This window comes from Clupea harengus, chromosome 23 (assembly GCF_900700415.2).
Source record: "Clupea harengus chromosome 23, Ch_v2.0.2, whole genome shotgun sequence".
NCBI lineage: Eukaryota > Metazoa > Chordata > Actinopteri > Clupeiformes > Clupeidae > Clupea > Clupea harengus.
Window position 1 is genome coordinate 6015173 of NC_045174.1, and position 26134 is coordinate 6041306.

A 26134-nucleotide genomic window follows, 5' to 3' on the forward strand; every position below is an offset into this window, starting at 1 on the left:
GCCAGGCAGATAGAGTGCAGTGTGGGATTGTTAATTTTCTGCCTGGAGATTGCAGGTCCACCCCCTCTCCACAACCCCCACCCCAGTTTGCTTGCCATCACCCTCCCTCCTGCTCTCTCTGTCCCTGCCCCCTCTCCTTTCCTCTCTTCCCACCTCCCCGCCCCCATCCCCCTCTCCTGTCGTCTTCACTCCATCCCTCTGCCAGTTAATTTGGCTAAGAGTAGAGCGCTTTCTGGCTGTCTTTTATGGCGCATCAGGTTCGGGTTCCTCATAAAAATGAGTCTGCCAGGCCAATCCTGCATAATAAGGCAGGCGGGCACAGCTCTGGAGGGAACCCCACCACCAGTGTGGCTGACCTTTTGACAATAGACCCTCTCCAACCCCCAGCCCCCACAATCCCCCCCCTCCACCACCCTTGTGCCCCCAAGTTCATGGGGTCATGACGCTGTGCGTCCCTCTGCTTTGGGGTGATAGTGTTTTTAATTAGAAAGAATGCTTTGGGGGGAGCTCTTTCCCCGACACATTTATTTTTCTGGACCTGCACTCTGAGAGCCAGCACAGGGACGGGGAGTGTTTCTGGGGAAAGTTGAAAGTGTGTTTTACTGCCAAAAGAAGTCAATACACAAGTTAGCGGTTTCTTTCACAAAGGAGAATATGAAGACCCTCCCCCTTCAATGGAAGCAGTAAAAAGAGCGCGGGTATATTGGTGTTATTTCCAGTGGCAGGGCCCGTCCCCTCCTCTCTGAGTCAGTGAGCCAAGAGCTGGATGCCTGCTCACATTTATGTTGTGTTTGTTCTCTGGTAGCTTTCAGCAGGTCCAATTTAGCCTTTTTCTGCCACAGTGAGATAGAAGTTGAGACACTGAGTGTGTGGGGGAATGTGGGCTGAGGGGAGCAAAACAGCCTTGCACAACCAAATCAAAAGAAGCCAATAATGTTTCCCTGCCGGCTCCATGCTGCACTCCAGCCTCAAACCGCCTTGGTCACCCAGTGTCCACACAGATCAGCTTTTCACCGCGGAGCTTGGAAGGAGGGGGGAGGGGGGGGGGGGGGGGCGGCAACTGTCTCTTCTTCAGAGTGAGAGGCGTCATTTTGATTGGCAACACAGAGGGCTGAATGATGGTCAGAAAGGGAGTTGGAGAGAAGGAGGGAGGGAGAGAAGGAGGGAGGGAGGGAGGGAGGGAGGACGGACGGGCGGGCGGGCAAGAGTGAGCACATGTGTCCCTGCGTCTTCGGAGAGCGTGCGCTGATGTGAGCCTGGCTTTGTGTCAGGAGACATTTTGTGCCAGGCAGGAGAACAAACTTAGCGCTGTGACAAGGGCTGTTCACTACTATAAAAGGCACGTTGACCCTTGCGACCCACTAAGTTGAAATGGAGGCCACCATCTCCTCTGTGGGGCTCAGCTGAAAGAATCTCACTCTCACACACAAACAAAACTGCAGGAGGAAGAGGGAAGGAGGGAGAGAAAAGTAGAGAGAGCGAGAGAGCGAGAGAAGAAAGGGAGAGGAAATTTTTTTTAATTTTTTTAATTTTTTTTTTTTTTTAAACATTGAGCACATGATGGGATGCTGTGTTTTGGGTCATGATGATGATGATGTGTGTGTGTGTGTGTGTGTGTGTGTGTGTGTGTGTGTGTGTGTGTGTGTGTGCGCAGGATTGACCCAGAGCCCCAGGCTCTTCATGTTTTTTTAGTCGGGCTGTAGTCCCATGACTCATGCCTCTTTTCACTGTCTGTCCGCCCTGTGGCGCTGGGCAGGGACTGTCCCTGTGTGTGTGTGTGTGTGTGTGTGTGCGCGCGCCCACAACCTCCAACCCCCACCCACCTCCATAACATGGCCTCACTAGCAGCTCTGTGTGTCCACAGCTGAAAAGCACTTTGTTCTGGCTCCCCCTGTGTTCACGAGCACCAGATACCAGATGATCCTCTGGGGGCCTGCTCTCAGGGTGCCATAGTCTCAACACAGAGAGAGAGAGAGAGAGATGTGGGCCAGCTCCCTCCTGTGCTTCACGTGTGTGTGTGTGTGTGTGTGTGTGTGTGTGTGTAGTACAGCATGCAGTACAGCTGAGGGAGAAGACCAACACTAGAGGAGGAGACAGCTGGAGCGTCGGAGCTTTGGGTCTCTCATTTCCCCATGTGTGTGTTTGAAGGGGGGGGGGGGGGGGGTAGGGCGTGCTGGGTTGTGGCTAGAGAGTGGGTCATGGTAAGGCATCAACACCACACTTCTGCCTTTCTCTACTTCCCTCGGCACCCTTCCTTCTGTTTGTTTCTCTTCTTTGCAGGGGGGGACTATATATTGCTAATCAATTTAAAGAGGGGTTGCCATTATCAATATATCTGCCAAGAGAGTCATTCAGCAGTATAACTCGAGGAATGTGTGTGAGCATTTCTACATTGCTGCACGTGTGGATGCGTGCGTGCGTGCGTGCGTGCGTGCGTGCGTGCGTGCGTGCGTGCGTGCGTGCGTGCGTGCGTGTGTGTGTGTGTGTGGATGTGTGTGTGTGTGTGTGTGTGTGTGTGTGTGTGGGGGTGGATGTGTGTGTGTGTGTGTGTCTGAGACCAAGTGTGATTGTGTGGCGGTGTGATGAATAGCTGTTTTTGCTCTGTTGTTGGTGATCAGCACTTTTATTCTGCAGTTAATCCACAAGGCCGCTCTCAGCTCCGCTACTGCCATTTTTCACCTGCTTCTCTCCCCGCTGTCGTCTCTCTGCTGTGGGGAGCGGGACTCCACCATCCTCAGGCAACCTCCTTCCTCCCCTCTCTGGAGACACACACACACACACACACACACACATTTGTCCACGCCAAGCTGAACTCCACCCAAAATCACTTTGAAACTGTTAAAAGGCTCATGTCCATGATAGAGTGTTTTGTTCTTGTAATGTTCTTTTGATTGATCTGGTATTGATCTGCTATTTCTGGCATAGTAACAATGTTGCATAAGAGAAAGAAAAATCTCAATCTCAAAAACAACGTATCTCATGACGGTCAATGGTCATCTTATTTTGGTGTGCTGAGTGCAGAGCAACTTCAGAACCACTGCACATAAAAACATGAATGTGGCATTCTGTGTGAGGTAGGAAATCCTAATGAAGAATACCAGTACTACTAACAGGGCCCTATGGTCTGGTCCAATTATCATTCCATTTACAGAGGGTTTTCAATTTGATACATAAAACGTCACGTGTACAAAATCAGATTAAACATTAAATAAAAAAGAACCTAAAATAGGCTAGTGTTTAAACATTTAACTGTCTTCAAACAGTTACAAATATTTGAAGGGGGAGTTTTCCTTATCTGTGTTCCTGACTAGGAGACATAGTTTCATTCACTCTTAACAAACACACTTGCACACACCATATGCAAACACACACACATATTTGCTCACTCAGAAGCACACCCTCAGGTGTGCAGTGCTGAAAAGGATTGTCATGTTGTGATGTGTAATGTTTGGGTCTGGCTCCACCAGTGCACATCCTCAGTGCCAGACCACTCCATGGAAAGAACCTCATGATGGAGAGGTTTGGATGATTCTGAAGGCAACAATGGTAGGTGAGACTTTGCAATTGAAGGGCTGGTGTGTGTGTGTGTGTCGGCGTGCGCATTTGAACTGAAGGTAGACTTCATTACAAACAGTTAGCGTCATCACAGACAATGGTGGAGCTTCCTGTCTCCATGCATCAGTCACTGAGCTGATAGCGTTATCAGCGTTATCCTGTCCGAGGGCTACTGTGCCCCAGGCCAAAACAAGGGAAGAGCGCTTCTGACAGTTGAGGCAAGCGCTTGTTTGGAAGGCCGTACGCAGCGTGTGTTTCTGTCATGATGTCATCTTGTTGGGTTAACCTTTCAGGCCACCGCTAATGAAAGCCTGGAGCCGTGGCCTGTGCTCTGAAGGTAGTCACCACCCCATCCCCCCACACACACACTAACCACCCTTCCCCAAAGGAATGAATGAATGCTGCCGCTGCTGTTGTCTCATCTTTAGAAGTTTCCAGAACACTTCCGAGGGAGATGTTTCCCCAGTCCACTCAAAGACCCACTGAAGATTAACAAGGCCCCTGTGGGGATGATTAGAAATTAACTGTGCTCAACAGGTTGTCACACACACACACCCGTACACACACACACACACACACACACACACACACACACACACACACACACACACACACACACGGACAGGCACTACTCTGAGTAGCTAGGCCTCCAGAGATGTGTTCTACATATGGAGAAGTGGTGATGAGCTAAGAGGCATCCCCCCTGACTACGCCTGTGACTGTTGCCCAAATCAGAGTGTCAAACCCATCACCCTCAGAAAGTGAAAGAGGCTCCATTGTGTGTGTCCATGTCCTGTCTTCTGTATTCATAGATGGCTCTCTATACACTTCCATCATACAGTGCCGTCTTTATGTATGATTGCTCCACTGTCAGATGGCGCCACTAACCTAGCCTCAAGCACACTTTCTCCATTTCTTTCTCTCTGTCCTTCCCTCTCCCCTCCCATCATGTTCTGAACTCTGGAGAAGAGGTCTGTGTGCTTACTTGTTGTCATGCGGCCCAAACCAGGACTAGAATGTGATTGTGCACTTTGCTATTACCCTATTTTGGCCTATCATGGGTGCTCAGCTATGCTCCAGATTAAACAGGCAGCTCCACCAACCCCTGTCCCACCCTTACACATGACCACCAGAGTACCGAGGCTCAGTACAGGTGTGTCCTTCTTTCTGAACGTAATTGGACCAGGGAGAAGTGGAAATGTGGAAATTTAGGACTGTGGAGGATAGAGCTTGGAAAATGGCTGGCCCAGTCCAGCCCCACTTCCATTACATATCCTCCTCACCCACCCCACCCCAAAGACTACTCTTGGCAAGGAGCACACACACAGACACACGGGCACACTATTGTAAAAACACAGGCTAATTTTGATCCTCACCATAATGTTTTATTTTCCATGTTGATGGAAAATTAAGTTAATTTTTTTTGGGACCCTGAGTGCAATATGACCCCATCTGTACTTTTCAGAGGGAAAGGCAATACTTATAGCTTATAGCTTTTTTTTTTTAATTAACACGAGAAAACACATACTCTCCTAACACACACACACACACACACACACACACACATTCTCAGTGTGTGTGCGTCTGTGGGAAAAAGTGGCCGTCTTGACTGGGAGTCTGAAATGAGCACATCTGTGCTGGGAGGGGATCTGGAGACATGCAGAGAGGGGCTCCAAAGAAAACTGGCCCCTCCACCCTGTCACTGTCAAACTGTGAAGGCTCTCTCTGTGTGTTTGTGTGTGCACGCTTTTTGTCTTTCTCTTCGCTGCTCTGGACTTTTTCAGCACTTTGTTTGGTTTGGCTTTGTACCAGTGCAAGCTGAAGAGCTGAAACTGCCTTCTCCTGTGTGTGTGTGGTGTGGTTTTTGTGTGTGTGTGTGTGTGTGTGTGTGTGTGTGTGTGTGTGTGTGTTTTGAATGTGTGGGCATGGTTGGGAGTGAACACGGGCTTCTCTCCTGAAGCAGGAAGCTGTGAATCACTCATGCTCTTCCTCTGAAGGCTCAGAGGAAGAGGAACTGCTCTCCAGGCTTTGGCCACCAGAGCCATTCTGTCAGGCTGGTCCCGGGTCCCTGGTTCTCCTCTCAGACCCTGTGCTGTGCGTCGGGGTCGCCGTCTGCTGTTTGGGGCCTGTAGATGGATACGGCTGATCAGGAGAGCTGAGGTCAGCACATGGAAATACCATTATGAGACTAATTGTGGTTGTTTTTATTCACACCTAGGGAGAGTGATATCTAGGGTGTTTGGTTTGTGGAGGCGAAGGGATATGGAACGTCATGATTGAGGAATGTCAGTATGATTGAAGAATGAAAATTCTATGCACCCGAATCATCTAGTTCTCCTTTCTTGTATGTTCCAGCTGAGTGTCTGTAGTTGAGTGTGTGTGTGTCCTGAGACACCTCTGGGGCTCTTGCCTGACCTCTGTGTGAGTTCAGAGGCCGGCCTCCGAGGTTCACACATCCATCAAGAGTGAGTCATTACCTTTCCCAGGTCTGTGTGCATGAGCGACAGCTCGCCAGGGTAAGCTGATATTTTTAGCCCCCCGCGCTCCTTCTCTCCGCTGTCTTAGCCCTTCCTGTTTTCCCCCGCAAAGCTGCTGGTGTTTTGGCTCCTCGCTGAAAGATTGAACTCTGCAGGAACAAAGCGGGCTGAGTGGGCAGAACAGACTCCATTGTTTGAAGAGGGGAAGGAAAAAAAGCTGACGGAGAACGAGCGCTGAAAAGTCTCTCTAATATTAGCGATAATTATACCACCAAAATAACAAGCATGCGTTTTGTTTCTGAGACCCGGGGTCAGGTCTTTTAAAGGCGGAACCTAATAGCCGGGACATCAACAGCGGTGTTGTTGCTGAGAGATTGGTGACATGGCGTGCTGACAGGCCTCAACTGAAGTGTGGTCTGGCTGTGTCTCCTGGCCATTGTGTGGAGTGGGCTTGGTGTGGGTAAGCCTGTCAAAAGCTGTAGCCGTGATGGGGAGCATCTGGTAGAGGTGGTGGGCTTGTCCTCCAGAACTCCTCCTGTGGGACTGGGTCACTGGCATTGATATTCGCACTAAACCACAAACTCGGCCCCGCTAAAGAAAGACCAGGGTGTTTGCATGGCTAATCAATTGGAAATTCTGGCAACTGTTTTAATGCTGCTAGTTCCAGCCCTTGCACTCCCTGTTTGGTAGTGTTCTCACTTTCATTCTTGGGGTTAGAAATGGGACTCGAGTGCCATCAACACCAGGCTGTTGCTTCAGAGTCTGCCGTTAAGTTCCCGTCACTTCTTTCATGAGTTCATCTCCGACCAAAAAGAGCCGAAAGCTGAATGTCAGAAGATGAATAATTGATTGATTTAATCTTTGGAAGTCACAGCACACAGTGTGCTTCAGAAACGTCTCTTTTCCCCCTCCTGCACTTCCAAAGGTAAGGACTCTCATTTTGGAGGAGTCAATGAAGAGGTGTCTAAACGTCTGTATGCCAGAGAGGGGAATCACAGCAGGTTCTTGGCCTGACCTTTTCAATTATTTACACCCGCAAATGATGCTTTTGACATGTGTGCACAGTGCGCGCAAACACACACACACACACACACACACACACACACACACACACACACACACACACACACACACACACATTTTGCCAGTTGGGGAAGAACTTCAGCCTCCACCAAGCCCCACTGGCGTGTAGATTTCTGTGTTGGCATGTAATTGACATCGGCTGTATCTTGGCAACAGGGGAGAGGGACACACACAGAGCACAACACTAGCTACACAATTAAGGCCAATTTCTGCTTCGCCATTAAATCTATGCCATAGGAATGGCGTAGCCTCTTACCCCACGCCATAGACTCACACATACCTCCTCAGAAATATGCTATACATTGCAGCAAATGTGATTGGTCTGCTTGTCTGACGTTTAGTGGTGTGTTCTTAAAGCCTTCGGTTTTTGACCTGTCAGTCACGGTGCTATGAATTGCTGACCGCTGTTATAAATGGCGTTTATTTTTCAGTAACTTTAAAAAAAAAAATCTGAGTTCAGTTTTGTATTCCAGTTTGAGCCCTTGGTTAACCACAGGCACGAATGTTGAACAAGGTCCCCCCCCCCATTTCCCAGAAACAAGGTGACCCGTCAACCCGCCCATATTTATCCCCTCGTCGTTTCAAATGCAAATTGTATGTTTCATAGACGTAGGGCTATGTTTTGGGGAGAAGGAATAGAAAGTGCTAATGAGTAGCAATGTCAAAAAGAACAACAGCATTTCTTTGTTCTAGTTTCCTTACTTTCCTAGGCCTTATTCACCTGTTCTGTCTCAAAATAGGTAGCTCTTCATTGTTGCATTTCAGTCAAAGGCTACTATAGACTACTACACGTACGCAGCTTCACAAATTAAAGACCATTTTTAAAATTAAAATTCTGAATTTTATGACTCAACACGCCATCTACTGTTTAAAATCATTCAAGGCCAATGCAGATGTAGAGAAGATCATTGGGTACATATGTCATGATATGTAGACTCTCAGTCTAGTGACTCTCAGCCCCCCCCTCCCCCCCCCCGCCCAATTGGGCTCAGAGCTCTCAGAGTTCCAGTTTATTTGTTTGTTGTCTATGTTCCGAGATGTGGTATGCACTTTATTGTTTAGACCTCCTGCAAGCGATGCACCCCTCCCTCATTTCCCCCTTGAGAACTTGTTTTTTCAGGCAAGGGGTATTGGAGTTGTAAAATGATGTTCTTGTGCAACGCATGCTGCTGAGGGGGGGAGAACATCGGGTTGTGGCGAGCCATGGGAATGGTTGAAGTATTCCAATGGTACAATACACTGCAGGGGACAAGAGGCACGAGAGCTCGCACTGCCACAAGGACTGGAGGCCGGTCTTTACTACTTGGTCCCAGTTGCTTCAGTCAGCATCCAGTGAACAGCAGCTCACTAAACCTTCAGAAATGCACACTAATCTCAATTGATTTAGTGATTGCTGATTTTCTATATGTGATGTAGGATGGATTGAAAATTACACATGAAGGTAGTATATTACTGATGCATACAGATTTGTTTCATTTTGCCTGGCCGTAAACTTTTTTTCATCTGGTAGGCCTCTGGCTGGTAGGAGTTAATTTTGTCCCTGCATACAAACATAGACACATTCAGTGCTGACAGCAGCTAACATGAACATACTTCAGGACAACCCTGTGTTTCATGCAGCTACCATGATATCTCATACTCCTCTCACTACAGAACAGTACATTGAATAGGTTGGTCAGGTGAAGGAAGGTTTTTTTTTTCTTCTCTGGGGTAGGGGGTATGGCGGGGATCAAATGAGACACCAGTTTGGCGAGCAGCTGCCCATTGATGGTGAGGGCTGAGTGTGGCGATGAGCCGGAGCTGGCCAGCAGAGAGGGAGAGCCAGCGCGAGAGCGAGCGCAATCAGTCCCCACTAATTAGCCTCCGATGGGGGACGCTCCCCTATACATCTGCTTACCAAACCAAATTATGCCTCCTGCTTCAGCAAGCCCAATTAATCACATCAGAGAGCGTTTAGATCCTCTCTCTCTCTCTCTTTTGCTCTCTCTTCTTCCCCGCTGCAAGATTGATTGCAGAACAGCAGTATTATCTTTGCACTTCATCATGTTACAAGACGCTTTACCATATTAATCCAATTTGACTTTGGGGCCCGGCTCTCAGTGCCAGCTTCCATCTGCAGTGCCTGGCTTCGGCAGTCAGGGGGCGCTCAAGGCCTCTTCATACCTCAGTGCAGCAGCTGGGCTCTACAGGCTAGAGGAGTGCAAGCCAATGTGAGGGAGGGTCAGGGGTGTTTCTCTCTCACAGGATGATCTCCTGAGCTAAACAGCCAGTTCTCTGTAGGGCTCTATTGTGGTCTGGGAGTGAGGGGGGAAGAGTCTGTATTTTTTTCTGGTGCTGAAATTAGTCACAGATATGGATTCCTGTGTTTGTGTCTTGTTCTTGTTCGTGTGGAAAGTGTCACTCTTAGCTGGCTGTGTCCACCGGGGGGGGGCGCTTCTCTCAGTCAGCTGACCCTGCCAGGTCGGGGGGGGGGGGGGGGGGGGGGGGGGGGGGGGGGGCTGCTCTGGGCTCTGGATGAGAGAGGAGAGACATGGGAATCATGGAACAGACTGACCTCCAGGCCTCTAGTGTTTCAGCTCCTCTGTGCTGCCTGCGTACTGTGTGTGTCTGTGTTTGCGTTGGGGTTTGGGTTGTGTCTAGGGAGGATGTTTTCTTAGGATTGGAGTGATTTGGTTTTACAGAGGTACTCGTTTCTCCTCCCGTTCCATCTGAACACACACACTCAGTATGCTACTCACTTATTATTAAAAAAATATTTACATTTTTTTATAGAGATTCTGTGTGTTCGTTGGATGAAAGAAGATGAAATTCATTTTTTGTATGAATATTCTATTGTCTCTCCACTCTATATTTATTCTGCATTCTTGGCCTTAAGATTTGAGGACATCACTTGGACAGGACCAGGCAATAGATCATGTCCTCTGTTGATGGACAACAGCACACATTCACATACAGTTTTGTGTTATGAGTGCAGGTCAACAAAGGTGTGTGTGTGTGTGTGTGTGGTCTGATCCCCACAGAGAATAGCAGGTCAGCCCCAGCCTACTGCACTGGGTGAGGGCACCATGCTGCTCGACCAGCCGATTAATCACACTGATAACAGGAGAGGCTGTTTTCATTAGTACACTCTCTCTTGCCCCCCCATCTCTCTCTCTCTCTCTCTCTTTCTCTCTCTCTCTCTCTCGCGCGCGCTGGGCCTCTCTAGGTTAGTATTTCTTGGCAGACAGTAGTGGAACACCCATTTTTAAGACCACCTCAGCACTTCTCTTTGCCTCTCTCTCTCTCTCTCACTCACACACACACACACTTACCCCCTCCCACCCTCACTCTCTGCTCTGGTATTATCAGTGTTACTTTGTTTCGTTCTGACCAGCAGGAGGCTATGTTATTTGTTTTTTGGATGGAGTGTGGTCATGATTATCCTAGTGTGTGTGTGTGTGATGAGTTTATTAGTTCTGGACACAGCGGCTGTGTGTGGAGTTGTGTGTGTGATCAGCAGAAGTGCTCTGTGGTGTGTTGAGGGCCAGTGCACAGAAGTTGAAAGGATGGGCATCAGAGGTTGGTGCTCTCCAATCGATTGGCCATCGATCGCCTGCTGCTGCCTTTTCAGATCAAACTGAGTTTTTTGTTTGTTTGTTTGTTTGTTTTTGGACAGTATTGTGGCAATGTACAACTTAGATGTACTTGTGTGTGTAAATGTGCTCCACCTGTGGTTCTCAGTCGTTATCTCATTTGAGGATGTCTGTCATGTCTGGATTTCTACCTGCCAGGCCTCTCGCATCAATAAAGCATTTGCGAGCTGTTCTCATCACATTCATACCGTGACTATTCAGTGGCTCCAGGCCTTTAACCCACATTTGTCTCCAGAGCTGGGGAACGTTCTTGTGCTCTGATCAGCTTTTACCTCCCTCTGTTGGCTAGATGAGGTCATTGCAGCCCAGGTCCTCACTCAGCAGTCGAGCAGTCATTATTTGGTTTCCCTACATTTCCTCAGCTGTTTTACAGATCCCTGCAAAGTACCGTATTTGCTCTGTGTCTTAGATTGGTTGTTACTCAGTGTGACTCTTCTTCATGTATGTGTTTTGTAAAACCTGTTTCTTTAAGACTCAACACAGTCAATATTAAAAAAGGAAATCATTTAAAAAGGGGTAAAAAAAAGAGAAACCTGACTAGGACCATGGCTGTAAGCTAAACAGCCAGTTGGCCAGCCTTAAATAGACTGAACAGCTTTTGGTGTGATTTCCTTTGCTCCTCTGATGGCTGGTCTTGACCCATGGTCAGGCCTTGGGTCACAGTAGGCCGCCTGAAGAGCCTCTCAGAAGAGCACATTTTGGGGCAGCATTTGAGCAGGAGGCTTTTCAGCAGCTCCCATCATGCAGTAAAGGGGAGAGTGATATCTCACCCTTGGGGAAAGGGCATATGCCGGCTTTTGGAATGAAATTTCAATAAGCCTCTAATTAATGCCTGGTTAAAAACCTAATTATAATCAGGCGATTATACCTTCAAGCTAATCAAGCTCTTCCCTCCGGCAAATTGCCGCTGAAGTGGAAAGAGAACTTGACACATGACGCCTCAGTGGGTTAAAAAGAGAGCTTGTGCTAACCTTATGTTTGATATGTCCTGCCTGACTGATTACAGGCCCTGCCTCGGTCTCAAATCTCCAACTGCCTCGTGCTGAGGAATTTACACATAAAGGAGGGCGGGCGCCAGAGAGTGTGTGAGAGAGCAGAGCAGATCTCTGCATTTGAATGATGGGGAAGACCAGTGTCCACACTAAGACAAGACAGACAACAACAAACTTGAAGGATCTTCCTTTGTAAACAGATGTCTTCACACCTAAGAGGACTGTGTGTGTGTGTGTGTGTGTGTGTACCCCACACCCTCGGAGCCTATGAACTGTACAGTTTCTTCAGTCTCACTTGAAGTCACATTGAATTTCGTGAGCTTGTCAACTTGGCTGCCCAAGTCTGTGTGATGTCTCACCGGGTGTGTGTGTGTGTGTTGTAGGTGCAGTGTGGCGTTATGCCCCGTGGAGACTGCTGCTCTCTGCGTTAGGACCCTGAAGAAAAGCCCTTGCCCTCGTGCAGCAGCAGTGAGGCCCGCTATGGCCCTGACCGACAAACACAAAGTCAAACGACAGAGACTGGACAGGATCTGTGAAGGTAAAGCATCTCTCTATCGCTCTCTCTGTGCGTGCGTGCGCGCGTGCGTGTGTGTGTGTGTGTGTGTGTGTGTGTGTGTGTGTGTGTACACTCCATCTTTCTCTCATTCTGGCTTATTTTTCGATCATGTTCCGTCTACTTTATTCCGAGTGCTCCGACTGAGTCTATCAGATGATGATCATGTTTAGAACAGATGGCTCCAGTATTCTGCAGGGAATACTGAAATGATCTTACAAGACTTAATCCTGGTCATTCTCAGGGAAATGTTAAGTGTTAAATGTCTAGAAACAGATGTGCTCCCAGCAGTCTGAGCCTGTTCAGTTGCTCTGTTGAAGAATCTATTAGGGCATAACTGATCACTGATCAGGTGATAGGAGCAACAATGGTGTTTGGCAGAAGTTGAAATTGTCTATTAATAGGTGGTGGTGTCATGATTGATCATTGTTTATCGTTGTCAGTGCAGTGATATAAGGTGAAACTATTAAATCAGAGCCACTCTGATTGACTGAGGATATGGCCTCATTGTCTGGAGCTAAGATTGTGATGACGTGTGTTGATAAGCATATGATTGGTGACTAGTTTTAGTTTTGCACCGGTATACACACATATATGTGTGCACTGCATTAATGTCTTTTTTTTTTTTCATGCTTGCCTGACACACACCGTCTCTCCCTGCCCTACACACACAACCTCACACACACCGGCTCTCCCTGCCCTACATTTGGCCTCTTTGCTGGGGCTTTGTAGGCTTACATCAGGGTTGGCACAGTGCAAATGTGTGTGTGTGTGTACGTGTGTGTGTGTGTACGTACACTTGCATGCGTGCGTTGTGTGCCTGCGTGTGTGTGTGTGTGTGTGTGTGTGTGTGTGTCAATACTATACACCCTTTTTAGCAGCATGGTGAGTGGCACAACCTGCCCTCCGCTCGCCATGCCAGGCAGCTGGCCAAGTTCAGTACGTCAGAGGGGCCCTGTCATTGTCTCTGGGTGGGTGTGTGTGAAGTATAATGCAGGAACACCCACACAAAGCACTGGGCTGAGAGTAATGCAACCCACCCCCTAATAGGGTATGTCTGCATGTGTGTGCTTTACATTTCGACATGGTTTGTGTTTGTAGTAGCAACATTCCTCCACATCTTCATCCTGTTTTTATGCTGTTGCTTTCACTGTTTGACAGACTTTGACACCCTGTTTCCAGAAGGGAAACTTACATACATACATACATACATACATACATACATGCGTATAAATACATGCGTATGCATACATGCGCACATACGTACATACGTTCAGACATACAAACATACATGTACATTTTCCCACACCGACACATGCCATGCAGACACACACACACACATATAATTCTGCGCACGCGTCACGTCACCTGGTTTGTTCAGTGAGCACAGAGAGCTTCGAGGCGGTGGATCAACACACTTCACTGTCTGGTGCAACATGTTCTCAATCCAAATGACAAGGTTTAGGTGTTTGTACCCCACACATCACCACCACCAGCGTCTTTGCCAGTTCATTTGTTGTGCTCTGATGTAAGCGCTTCACAGTCTAGTGTGCATGAAATGAGGAACATATGCTGAGCAGTCAGCCTCTGTGCACTTGTATACATTTAAAGAAAAACACATACACACACTTAGTTAACTATAGACTGAGAGCTCTCATTCCTTTACCTTCCTATTGAAGAAAGTATCTGTAGCTCTGAATTACATTTACATTTACAATTACATCAGTCTTTTTCACTTCAGCATACTGCGCCCTAAAATGGGCCTGTGAGGGTAATCGTTTGGGCGAAATGTAAATAGAACTTTTGCATTTTTAATCAAGATGGTACCAGAGGTACATGGCTCCTTGTGTTGTGCCAGCTTTAGCCTGCGTTGGTGCAGGCTGTTGGAGTACATTAGTGTTGGTCTGGAGCGGCCATGGTTGGATGGGCGCGTAGATCAGAGGCAGTTTGAGCGCGGTGTGCCATAACAGGTGTTCCTCTGAAGGCTGAAGAGGAAAGATAAAGAGAGGGGGGAGAGGGGTGCCTGATGAGCACTGGGCAACAGCACCTGCAGACGCACTCAGGCAGAGAGAGAGGACGCCTAAGCTGGGGGCCTCCAGATGGCTGCGGCGGCCTGGCAGCCCATTGGCTCGCGCACAGTCACCGCAAGGGGCGGAGATAAGGGAAGGAGAAAATAAATAAAGCGCAGCTTGCGATCTGTCGACCGGCCAAAGCCAAAGCGGCCCTGTCCTTCAGTTGGCCTGAGTGTCATTTCTACACCCAGGCTGCTGTGATAAGCATCGGAGGCCAGACTTGGCTGGGGCGGTTATTCCTCGGAGCAGAGATAAGTCTCCCCAGATCTATTTGTCTTAAGCGTGGTATCGCCCCCATCTTACATCTCCGCACGTCAAACAAGACCTCGGCTAGGCTTTGGCAGGCAAGTGAATTCGCAATGTGTTTCTGCCTCATATCTTCAGAGGAAAAAGGAGATTCGGCATCATCTGGAATCTGCATCATCTCCAGAACCGATCTGTCGGGTTCTTTCTCTTCCCCTGGCCAACATCATTCCAGTGCAAGCATCTTTCCTCAAGGCACGGCCGGGAACTCAGATGGCCTGTGTGGTTGTTGTTTTAGGCTTGTCCCAGCCTCTCCGTCTCCAAATAATTTAGGCTGTATGTGAAAAGAGAGGTTTATTTGTGAACTGATCTTGTGAGCCTCACAAAAGCCAGCCGCAAATTGAGATGTTGGACTGATTCTGACCGTGGCAGATTGTGAAATACTCTGTCTGTGTCTATGGAAACCCTGTGGCAGGATGACAGTGCTGATTAAACCATTAGGCGGACTGATATGTGTTCAACATAATCTGGCCTGCCTGCAGTAGGACATGCAAAGGCTGGGAGGCACTGTTTTTATTGAGGCGTCTTCCTTTGCATAATCAAAGCAAACAGTGGCAAGTGATGGGGTTCTGTTCAGAGCTGTGGGGGTAAACTAAAAGCTCTCACTTCTTAGCTCCAGCGCTAAAAGCTACCCATTTTTAGATGAAAAAAAAAATGCCTGTTTACTTTCCAAGATGTCTCCCCTGGCTCTCGACAGGGCACCAACACTTTGCTAGAACCGAGAACCGCTTGCGTCAGGGGCTGGGGCAGGATTATTGGGACCCACAAGATCAACTAAAACTTTGTGACTGCCATTTTTTTAAACAGAGCTGTTTAGTGAGCTGCTAATTAATGGTGGCTAGCTGTTGGTCAGCTAACATTACAAGCAAGTTCGTAACATTAATGTTACATTTGATGTCCGTGACATTGATGTGAGAAAGTAGTAGCTATGTTTCTGTGCTGGTCTGCCATTGCTGGGAAAGCGGAGATGTTTGAAGTGACATAATGGCGTGGCTCTATGGTGGCTCTCTATCCTGCAGAAGATCATCTACCAGCGCTAGCAGCAACCCAGAACTAGCACCTAGCTTGTGTTGGTTGATAGGGGGTAAGAGGAAACCGTGTAAGAGTAAGCCCCCCCCCCCCCCCCCCCCCTCTAGAAGCTCTTCTCTGCAAAATGTCCTCTTCTCCCTCTTGCCTTCACATCTGTGTGGGGCTTTTGGCTCCTGGGCTGATAATAACCTCCAAAATGGGAGGCGGGAGGAAGAGGCTTGGGGAAAAAACTACTGCCGCTGGATAACTGAAATGGCATGCAAGAGTGGCTTTGGGAAGGAGCTCTGGAGTGAGGTGTTTGGCTTGCTGCTGTTCCCAGAGTCTTTGACTCATGGTTTCCTCTGGTGGGCAGAGATGTGCCAAAGCAGGCAGCCCTGTATGGTCCCCTGTGATGCCCTGACCGGAGGGAGGACACTGGCCATGTAGCGACAGATGTGACTCTTCAGGACGTCATCTAATGCATGACATATGTTGATCTGTGCATCTCCTCCGCAGACTCTTGTTAGCATATGGGGGGAAAGCCCAGAGGCTTGTTAAAGGTTTAATATACTGTACAATCAGTGTAATTGACTAGAATTTTCAAGTTCCCAGTTGTAGTGTTAATTTATTAAGTCACATGAAAGTTTAATAGCCCAGCAGTTCCACAGTGGGCGCTGTCTGAATCACTGCCTCAGCTTACATCTGGAATAGCTTGCCAAGTCCTGTGAAGAACAGCCATGCCCTAGAAAGATGGCCCACTTGAATTCTGAGTATCACTTGTGTCATGTCTCTGTCTTCTCCTCTGCCTAGTCATTACAGACAAAAAGGGAGCGTGAGTATGGTCCCTGTTTCACTCAAAAAGGTATCATTGCCTAGAAAGTAGCAACTCATTCTGATCCACATTATTTGTACTGTTCCAGATTTCAGTTTCACTTCCCAAGCTGTCAGGATGCAAATGAATGCTGCAGCACTCACTTAATTACCCAGTCCCAACCTCAAGGAGGGCTGTTGGATATGAGGGGCAAGGGGACATGTCACCCCCAATATTGAAATAGCGTGTGAGTTTCCCTTTCATTATAATTGGAAATTGAATTCGCTCTTCTGCCTTTTGTCGTAATTTCTGCCTCCCATCGCAAATCAGAGAGACTCTTGATAGCGTTGATACCGTTGATCACAAGTACTGTGACAGCAAGCCCATTTCCAGTGATGACGGCTGGTTCAGTGTGAAAGTAGTTTTCTAGCTTTTTTTTTATTCCCTGCAGCCCTATCATGTCCTCCTGCAGCAGAGGCAAGCACATGTGAGACCTCCGCTGCCATTCATCCCTCTCTTTCTGTAAAAGAGGTGCTCTGTCTGTCTGGTTTTCATGAGGAAATGCAACATTTGTGATTAATGGTGCATTTTACAGCTGACAAACACACAGCCTGACTCCAGCAGGGAGAACACCTCACAGTATTCCCATGAGGGAGTGCTGCCTCATAAATCTGTTCTCACAGGTTTTCCCCTCAGTGGTTAGATGCCATATCATCGCTTTTTGTCTGGCTTTTATAGTATTGAAGGTATTTCCTGGCTTCATTTTGAGATTCTTCCAGTTGTTAATTAATAATTGCTCTACAGTGACGTGGCTCCACACACATTGATTGGCATGTTCTCTCCAAAATTAGTTGATAACAATTCATTCTAATGAATAATAATTAATTATTTGTAAGTCTAGTTCATACAGTCACTCTGAATAATGTCAGTTTCAAATATTGTCTGAAGCTTGAGAGAAGAATAGGTTGGCTGAAAAGAGATTGGTTGTTCATACCAATTGTATACACAAACTCTCTGATTTTGTAATACAACATACAATATGTACGTTTGTAAAATAAAATTAGCTTTTACAACAAAATGACAGTGGTAGAATGTGATTAGTGACTAATAGTGTCCCGTCTGCCCACTCAAATGTAATGTAGTATCCTATTAGTATGAGACCTCCATTCTAGTAGTGGTAGTAGGGACTACTGGAGCAGTTTGTTTGTTTTGTGCATATAGTGTGTTGGCATATTTAATGACTGAAATGACTCAATCACTCCAAGAGATCAATCAATATATGTATATTGATTAATAGAATACTAATATTATTAAGGTAATAATATATTTACCTCATCTTACTCCCTTGAGCGTACCTAGGCTGGTATGGAAAGCATTCAAACTTTCCATATTACTATTTTTAGAGCATGGGCTTGTCAGTGGAAAAGGTTAGAGATAAGGACATCTAAGATGTGTTCTCTACAACCCATGGCCAGTCACACCTCCAACTCCAACTCCCTTGTTGAACAGAAGCTGCTCAGACGTGTCTCTGGCTCTGGCTTTGTCCCACCCCTGTCTCTGGATCAGTGTGAGCTACAATCTGATTGGTTGCACCCTTACTGCATGAGGCCTGCAGTGCCCAGGTGAACTCATGACCTGCCTCCACTTTCATATCATGGAAGGGGATGGAGATGTCCCGAACTTAATGAGACAGTTCTGTGTTGAGGAGTATATCATTACTGTATGTGCAAGTGCAAAACAGAACCAGGGACTTCAGTTGGACCCTTAATCTAGCTCAAGTGTCGTCCCTTGTGTGTGTGTGTGTGTGTGTGTGTGTGTGCGTGTGCGTGTGCGTGTGCGTGTGCGTGTGCGTGTGCGTGTGCGTGTGCGTGTGCGTGTGCGTGTGCGTGTGCGTGTGCGTGTGTGTTTTTCTTTGTGTGTGTGTGTTGCTGGGTTGGTAGTGGAATTAAGCGGGTTTTATTTGGACTAATCCCTGATGGCAGTGGTTGGAGTGAGTGAAGCGGCCCAGCCAAACGGAGGGATAAACCCAGCTGGATTAGTGTGACCCCTCCTCCTCTTCGTCCATTGTACCCTCGTGCTTTTTTGTCTTTCTCATTTTTTTTTTACCCCAGTATTTCTTCCTAAATCCCATGCACACACGATGCCATGCACAAGCAGAGTCCCCTTTGCCTAGCGAAATGGAGTAAAGGCTGGCCCAACCAGGTGCGTTTGTCTGTGTGTCTGTATGTATGTATGTATGTATGTATATATGTGTGTGTGTGTGTGTGTGTGTGTGTGTGTGTGTGTGTGTGTGTGTGTGTGTGTGTGTGTGTGTGTGTGTGTGTGTGTGTGTGTGTGTGTGTGTGTGTGTGTGTGCGTGCCTGCCTGTATTTGTGTGTGTCTGTCTCATATGTGTGTGGTGTCCAATTTACCTTACCGTTGCATGTTAATGTTTCCAGATCTGAATTATTTAAGCATGGCCTGCTTGTGTGTGGCCACATGATAGCTCAGCCTTGAAGGAGAGCGAAACAAACCAGAGAAAAGTACACTGAGCTCATACTGGCAGCCAGGTGAAGCGATCCCTCCTGCCTCACCCTTTCCTCTCCCCATCTCTCGCCCGTGTCCCCCCCCCCCCTTTCTGAGTCCTGTAACCGGAGACATGAAAGAGAACACCCAGCGCTCCACTCAGCTTTCTGTCCTCGGAGCTTGAGCTGGAGGAGCATTCAGCTGGTGATAGCTTGAGCAGTCAGGTCGAGGAGCGATGGAATGAGGGCCAGGGGGACATGCACACAGCAGCCTGCCCCAAGTCCCCCGTCCGCCACCGTGGGTCGAAGGAACTCCGTGACGTTTGCGGACTGCTCTGACGACGGCCTTTGGTTTGAAGCTCTCCATCCTTCTCGCACCGAGCGCTTCCAGAAGCTACTGGAGCAGAAACGTGTATCGCTGTTTCCCTACGAGAGACCGCCCCTCAGCCACGGACCCCCAGAGAGGCAAGTTATGGCAGTGCGTGGCACCATGCCCCCTCCTGATTACTACCTGTTTGACACGGCTATGTCTGCCCAGCCTCCTGAGGACCTGCAAGGTCTGTATCGGGGCAGCCAGCAGCATCAGCATCAGCAGCATCAGCAGCAGCAACAACAACAACAGCAGCACCACCACCACCTGCTCACCCGCTCCGGTTCGCATTATGGGCTGTCCGATGGGGGGATGAGAATAGCGTGGGATCAAGGGCAAGCCAGGGCCGCTGCTGCTAATGCTGTTGTGGCTCCTCCTGTTCCGGCTCCAACGCCCGCCCCTGCTCCTCCTCCTCCCCCGCCTCCACCTCCCCCTCCTCCTCCCCCTCCCCCTCCCCCGACCGCTCACGAGCTGAGCCGTCTGTATAGGGATTCTCTGGCCACCAAGATGCTAATACCAGACAGCCAGCGCGTCCGCAGTAGGGATCCCTCTCCGGCATTCTTTGGGCACGAGCCGGCCCCTGTGCTTCAGCGCTACGCCTGCACTGACCCCTCGCTGGCCGGCCGCTGCTCCGTCTACTCTGACCTCAACGGCTACCCAGTGGACCCCTGCCAGGTGGCTGGCTGCCTCCCTCCTGATCCGGCTGCAGTTGCTTCCCAGGGAATCAACGGAACTTTCCCCAGAGGGATGATGCTTAGACATGACGGTTCGCCAGCCGGGTACGGCACTGTGGCCACACAGAGGTTTCCCTATGACCCTGCTTACGATCCCTCGTGTACTGCTATGGTTCCCACTAACTCAGCCGGCATGCCCTCACACCCATCGGCTGCCATGGCTGTAGACTCGAAGCGCATGGTGGACCCGAGCTTCCTTGCTTTGCTGCGGGCTGAGGGGGTCTCTGAGAACACCATCACTCTCCTGCTCCAGCAGGGCTTCGACTCCGCTGGCATGCTGGCTATGATGGAAGACCATGACGTGCGTACGGTGGCGCCTAATCTGGGTCAAGCTCGTGTGCTCTCTCGTGTGGCCCTCAACTGCAAGACGGGAGCTCAAGGAGATGCTGCCCAGCGGATGCGAGCACGATCAAATAGTTTCAGCCATCGCACCGACCTTTACATGCAGCCGCAGAGCTACGGACCCCCACCTGACGCCCATCTGACGCAGCCGCCCCCCTCTGCAATGCAGGCTATTTCCCCCAGGATGGGTGAATTTCTCGGCCGTAGACCCAGTAGCGCCCCCGCTCAGCATCTGTTGGAGACGACCACCTACTCAGGGGGAGGGAGACCTATGGCTGGGATTCCAGTCAGCCCTATAGGGTATGGCACTGGTCTGAACCAGCCCCGGCCGCTAACCAGCTACAACGCTCACACTGGGCTGTCCATGTCTGCCCTCCATCTTCAGCAGCAGCAGCAGCAGCAGCAGCAGCAGCAGCAGTTTCAAGTGGTTCCTGGGACTGCAGGAGCCGCCCCCAAAACTTTTTCTGGCACCTACAGCCCCATGGAGCTCATGAAAAGGGCTCCCAACATGCCTCCTCTGTCCCCAGCTCACAGCCCCCATCTCAGCCCCCAGCTGATGCGGAAGGGTGCAGCTCCAATGGAGAGTGCGGTTATGCCTGCCTCTAACACAATGCAGAACACCAACTCGCTCAACCTTGGCAATCAGAAGATGACCCGCCGGACCGGACCACCAGTCATTGTGTCCACCATGGCATCACCCGACACAAGTAACAACCCTTAGCTCTTCACCCCTATCTCCTCTGTTTGAGCTTTCCTCTCTCTCCCTCTTTGTCCCGTTAGCGTACCTGGTTGTAGCGTTGCTCTAAATCTGTTGCCTTGTATTTTAGACAATGTATGAGCACTCTCTTCCAACTATTCGCCTGAACTGTATTTCCATATCTGGCTGGTGTTTCATCCAGAGTTCAAAAGTTTGTTCCCGTTGGTTTATACCAACACTTTCTCTGTTTATGTATTCTACTTAGTTGAGTTTATATTTTACCACCCGAAGTAATGTCCAGTGTTCAGACTACAATAAAGGCTGATATTGGACGAGCAAAGCAGCTTTGGCTAAGTGCTCTGTTTTTAGCCAGGGAGGCTATTTATACTCAAAGTGCAGTAATGTGCCATGTGCCTGCGGAAGGCTGTGTGTGTGTGTGTGTGTGTGTGTGTGTGTGTGTGATCCCAGCTGGCCTCACCTCAGGGACCAAGTGTTTGCCACAAAATGTAATTTGTTGTTGAATCTTGTTTAGTTTTGATTCAGTGGTGTCTGGAAGAGCACTATTATTGTTCGCAGAAGATTTGATTAGTGTACGGGATATATTACCATAAATGTCACTTTGTGGCCTTGGATTTTAAAATCGGTCTTTTGTGGCATTGTGCTACCTTAAAAATCTGATCTAATTAGATGTTTTCAACAAATATGGGTTCTCCTGGCCAAGCAGTTTGAAGTGATAAAACATCCAGTGTGTTATTTAGCAGACCTCCTTGTCTGTCAACACAGCTTTATCCAAATGGTGTAGATCACACATTTCTTTTGAACAAGTGAACATTTTTCTTTCAGATTTTGTCTGAACTCATGTTCCTTATGTTCTTTTCTCTTAGATTTGAACAGTATTTTTTTTTATATGATTTGAATGAGTGTGAGATTATTCACAGCCTTTCAGTTTACTGAAGACATACCACTTTCCATCCTTTGGCTTCATTCATGGTTCATAGTATTGCTCACATGCCCCTGTAATATGCGTAGGGTAGTCATGGGGGTTAACATATTGAAGGTTGGAAAGGGTTAAGCGTGTGTGTGTGTGTGTGTGTGTGTGTGTGTTAACGGAGTTTGATGGCTGAACTGACGCGGTTGTCCATTTTCCAGGCTACTACTAATCAGGACCTTAAACCCAAGCGAATCCAATTAGAGTAAGTGGATAGCGTTTTTATGGAGCTGGGGTTGGGTACCTGCTTTGGTGTGAGAAGCATCCTGTGCACGGGATTCCTTTGTGTGGCAGTTTTTATGGCAAAATAAACCTGGAACCGCTCCCCCATTCATCTTAAGGCAGGGGAAATATTCTTCCATAGAAGGCACAATGGAATGGGTAGAGGGGGAAACCAGAAAACACCTGCATCTGATTATAGGCAGTGGAGCCGACCCCAACCATTCTCTATGGGTCCATTTGAATGTGTAAGGCATAGCAGCACTCGCACTCGACCCCAGTGCTGTTTTTTTCCATCTCTTCGAATGACAGGGTATTTTAGAAAGCAGCAGCAGCAGCAGCAGCAGCAGCATTATGGCCATTTCAAGGGAGGGTGGCTTTATAGCGTGTTGTGTAGAGATCTCCAGATGACCACACAACACCAGGAGACCAGCTGCGCGAGGCCTGCTTGGTTGGACAGTATTTCATTTTGCACAGTTTGAAGTGCTTTGTATTCCGCTATAATTGCATTTCTTTCTAAATGGGAAGACAGCTTAGTGTTGAGAGTGGCTGAACCATATTTTCTTTAATTAACTTTGACATTATACATGGGATTTAATCATGTGTGTGATTCATTCAGGCACATGAAACATTTCTTATAACAATTATAATAATTCATTAACTTCTTAATTTTATCATTAATGAACAGTATAGTAGTGCAACAAGAGGGTGGTGGAGAGGTCATTAATTGGGATTTTAGCATTATTGGATTGATATAAGCTCAGCAGTATTTCTGTGCATAGTTCTCCGTTTGCAGCGTATTGAAATGAAGACATGAAACAATCATTCTGTTGCATTCTGTTGCAATTATTCTCTCTCTCTCTCTCTCTCTCTCTGTTGGTTTTAGGACCTAAATCCAGTCATGTATGAGAAAGTGCCCTAGCAAATTCATAAAAAAAAAAAAAAAACAGGGATTCCCGTAACCCTCTTACCTGCAGTATTTCTTTTTCTTATCATGCCCTCTTTAAACTGCAGGAAGGTGGAGGTGGGGGTGGGGGTGTGGGTGGTGGTTGCTCACATTGCTAGCTCTTGCATTCCATCAGGCCCCCTGCAAGTTTTTTCTCTCTTTTTTCCCCCTCAGTTAAACATTCTTGTGGCTGAACACAACTCATTTGCATGAGGCTGACATTTGTTGCTTCAGTAATTTCATCTGATAATGGACGGCCCGCACAACCCCATCTGAAAGCGTGCTCTGTTAATTGTGCGTTGCCTGGCAACATGTTTTTTTGTTGTAATCACAGTGAGATTATCTTTGCATTTAAGGAAGGGGGAGTGTGAACAGGGTCTTTAGTTGGAGTGGGGACCTGTGGGAATTACTGGAAATTTGCATTGTGTACACAGCTTTCTGAAAAGGATCTCTCTCTCTCTCTCTCTCTCTCTCTCTCAATCGCTCTCTGTGTGTGTGCATGTGAGGGAAAAAAATGACGAGGTATTTTTGATGGCACTTTGTGAAAACAACATGTTTGTTTCCATAGGCAAGCTCTCAAGAGAGGGAGCCTGTGGAAAATAAAAGCCTTCAGTGCGTCAGCTAGCTTGACTGATTAAATCTGTATTATGTTCTGGTTAAACATTTGCATTCAACAGAGTACACTTTGCATAATTCACATCACACATGCTTTGAAAGTAATACATTTGTTATGTGACAGATTGAATGAGATGGAAGTAGATTAGTATCATAGAGACATAACAAATGGTGTCCTAAAAACAAAAGATGGCTACGTTTCCTGTGTGAGGCAGAGTGGCTTGGGACAGGAGTGGCCATGTGGGAGGGCCCTGCACCGTAGAGATTGGTGAGTTGGTTGGCTAACAGCGTAAGCATACTATCATTAATACCATTAAATGACTAAGTGGTTGAGCTAGGCAGCAGTTCTCCTGCCTGTCCAGTGTAAGGAGGCAGTGAGCGAGAGAGAGAGGGAGCGAAGGCAAGAACGCATTGGCCATGGAGATGTCAGTCGGCCGGCTGGAGAGCGGTTCAGGTCGGTATCACGTGAGGCTGCAGAGCTAATGCGTTGATTAGGTGTTTGTGTTGGTGTGTTCTCTGAGTGTCTATGTGAGAGTGTGTGTGTGTGTGTGTGTGTGTGCGCGCATGCGTGGGTGCGTGTGGAGGAGGTGGCCGGATGATTAGGTTGACTGGCATCCACGCCCAACACACACACACACACACACACACACACACACACACACACACACACACACACACACACACACACACGTGCCCACCTAATCCAGCCTCAGTGGGATGTCTTCACACTGTCTGGCCTCTAAGGCTTAAGGAAGAGGAAGAGGGGAGGAAGGGTGAAAGGGAGAAAGTAGCAGTGAGGCCCTGTGGCCCTGCAAGGCCTGATGGGAAGCAGAGAGCCAGGACGAGCTAATCGGCTAATCTCCGTCTCTTCAGTGGGTGGGGCGAGGTTAAGGGAGGGTTAGTGTGAGGGGGGCGGGGGGGGGGCAGATCCCCTTTCCTGGACGGGGAGTGTTCACTCCGTCTCAGTTACATAACCCTCAAGTACACGGCTCCCATGTGTCGCTCAATGGGATTTTAATTTGCAGACCTGTGTGTGTGTGTGTGTGTGTGTGTGTGTGTATAGAGGGGGAGGGGGAGAGAACATCCACTGGGAAGAGGGCCTAATGTGCTCACAGATGTCCTTGCTTTTAAACGTTCCCTCTGTGTTGAGGCAGAGGTGCACTTGGTCGTCACCCGGGCTGATGAGAGATATGTTGTGGAACGCGCACGCAAGCGCGACTACCAGCCAGTGAAATGAAATGGAGTTGAAAGTGCTGGGATTAGAGCAGGGCATGCGTGTTTCTCCTTCAGCCCCTCTCTCCTCTCCTCCTCACGTCAGGGCCAACCTCACTCTCACTGAGGGAACGACTGACATGTCCTTGGGGATTAATGTTGCGTGTATCTAAGTGGGGGTTTTTCTGTGTGCTTGCCTGATGCGTTTGTTATGGTTTTATTATGAATAAACACCTTTTCCCCCGAAGCGTATTAACTTGGCGAGAGTAAACATTAGTTTGTTGTGCAATGTGTCTGCTTGAGCATGGCCCTGATGCGCTGTGTTTGTGCATGCAGAGGGAAGTGTTTCAAAGAGCAGGGTTATTGTGAGGTGTTTGTGTGGAGAGTTTTAGAGGCTCTTAAACTAGAAGTGCTCATCCTGTGGCTACACCTGCAGGAACACATGGCCTCCCGTATCCTCCCGTCTCCACGTCTGTCCATTTGAAAGAAACAAGTCAGAAGCATCTAGAAGGGAAAAGCACCATGAAGCTACAGCTCAGTGCTGGCTCCGTTGGCTTGAGTGACTCTGGAGAGGGGTGAGGTGTGAGAGCTCTCAGGATTTGGATCAGAGTGGTGGGATGGGGATGGGGGTGCGGGCGGGCGGGCGGGCGGGCGGGCGGGCGGGCGGGCATCTCGTGTCTTCCAGCGCCTTACCTGTCCAGGAAGAGGGATTAGAACAGGAGGATCCTAGCAGCCATCTGTGCATCACACCTCAGAGCTGGAAGCTGGGAGAGGGAGCCAGTGCGTGGCATGCCTGCTCTCACGTGTGTGTGTGTGTGGGTGTGTGTGCGTGTGTGTGTGGGCGTGTGTGTGCGTGGGCGGGCAGATCATCCCTTACAACCTCCTTTACCTGGACTCTTCGCTTCTCTTTTTGTGACTGTAACCTGTAACCTTGCCTTCCGCTCTTTTGTTCACTCTATGCTACACATCCTCCCAAGACCGTTTGGCTGTTAGTGGGGTGTCTGTTTAGATGAGGGCATGT

General features: G+C 48.5%; 1 protein-coding gene across 4 annotated transcripts in view; it reads left to right on the plus strand.

Moving 5' to 3' along the window:
- The window catches only part of ctbp2l (C-terminal binding protein 2, like), an 84775-nt gene that overhangs the window by 23704 nt on the left and 34937 nt on the right, over positions 1 to 26134 (plus strand). Inside the window, exon 2 of one of the 4 annotated variants that reach the window (XM_012831045.3) lies at positions 12123 to 12277. The exons of 1 other annotated variant lie outside the window; for it this stretch is intronic. In XM_012831045.3, coding sequence (XP_012686499.1) covers positions 12220 to 12277 — 58 coding nt within the window. In that variant the 5' untranslated portion in view covers positions 12123 to 12219. Of the gene's footprint in view, positions 1 to 12122; positions 12278 to 19845; positions 21144 to 23750; positions 24356 to 26134 lie in introns of those variants that run through there. 2 more of the 4 variants (XM_031561183.2, XM_031561184.1) reach the window with 2 other exon arrangements.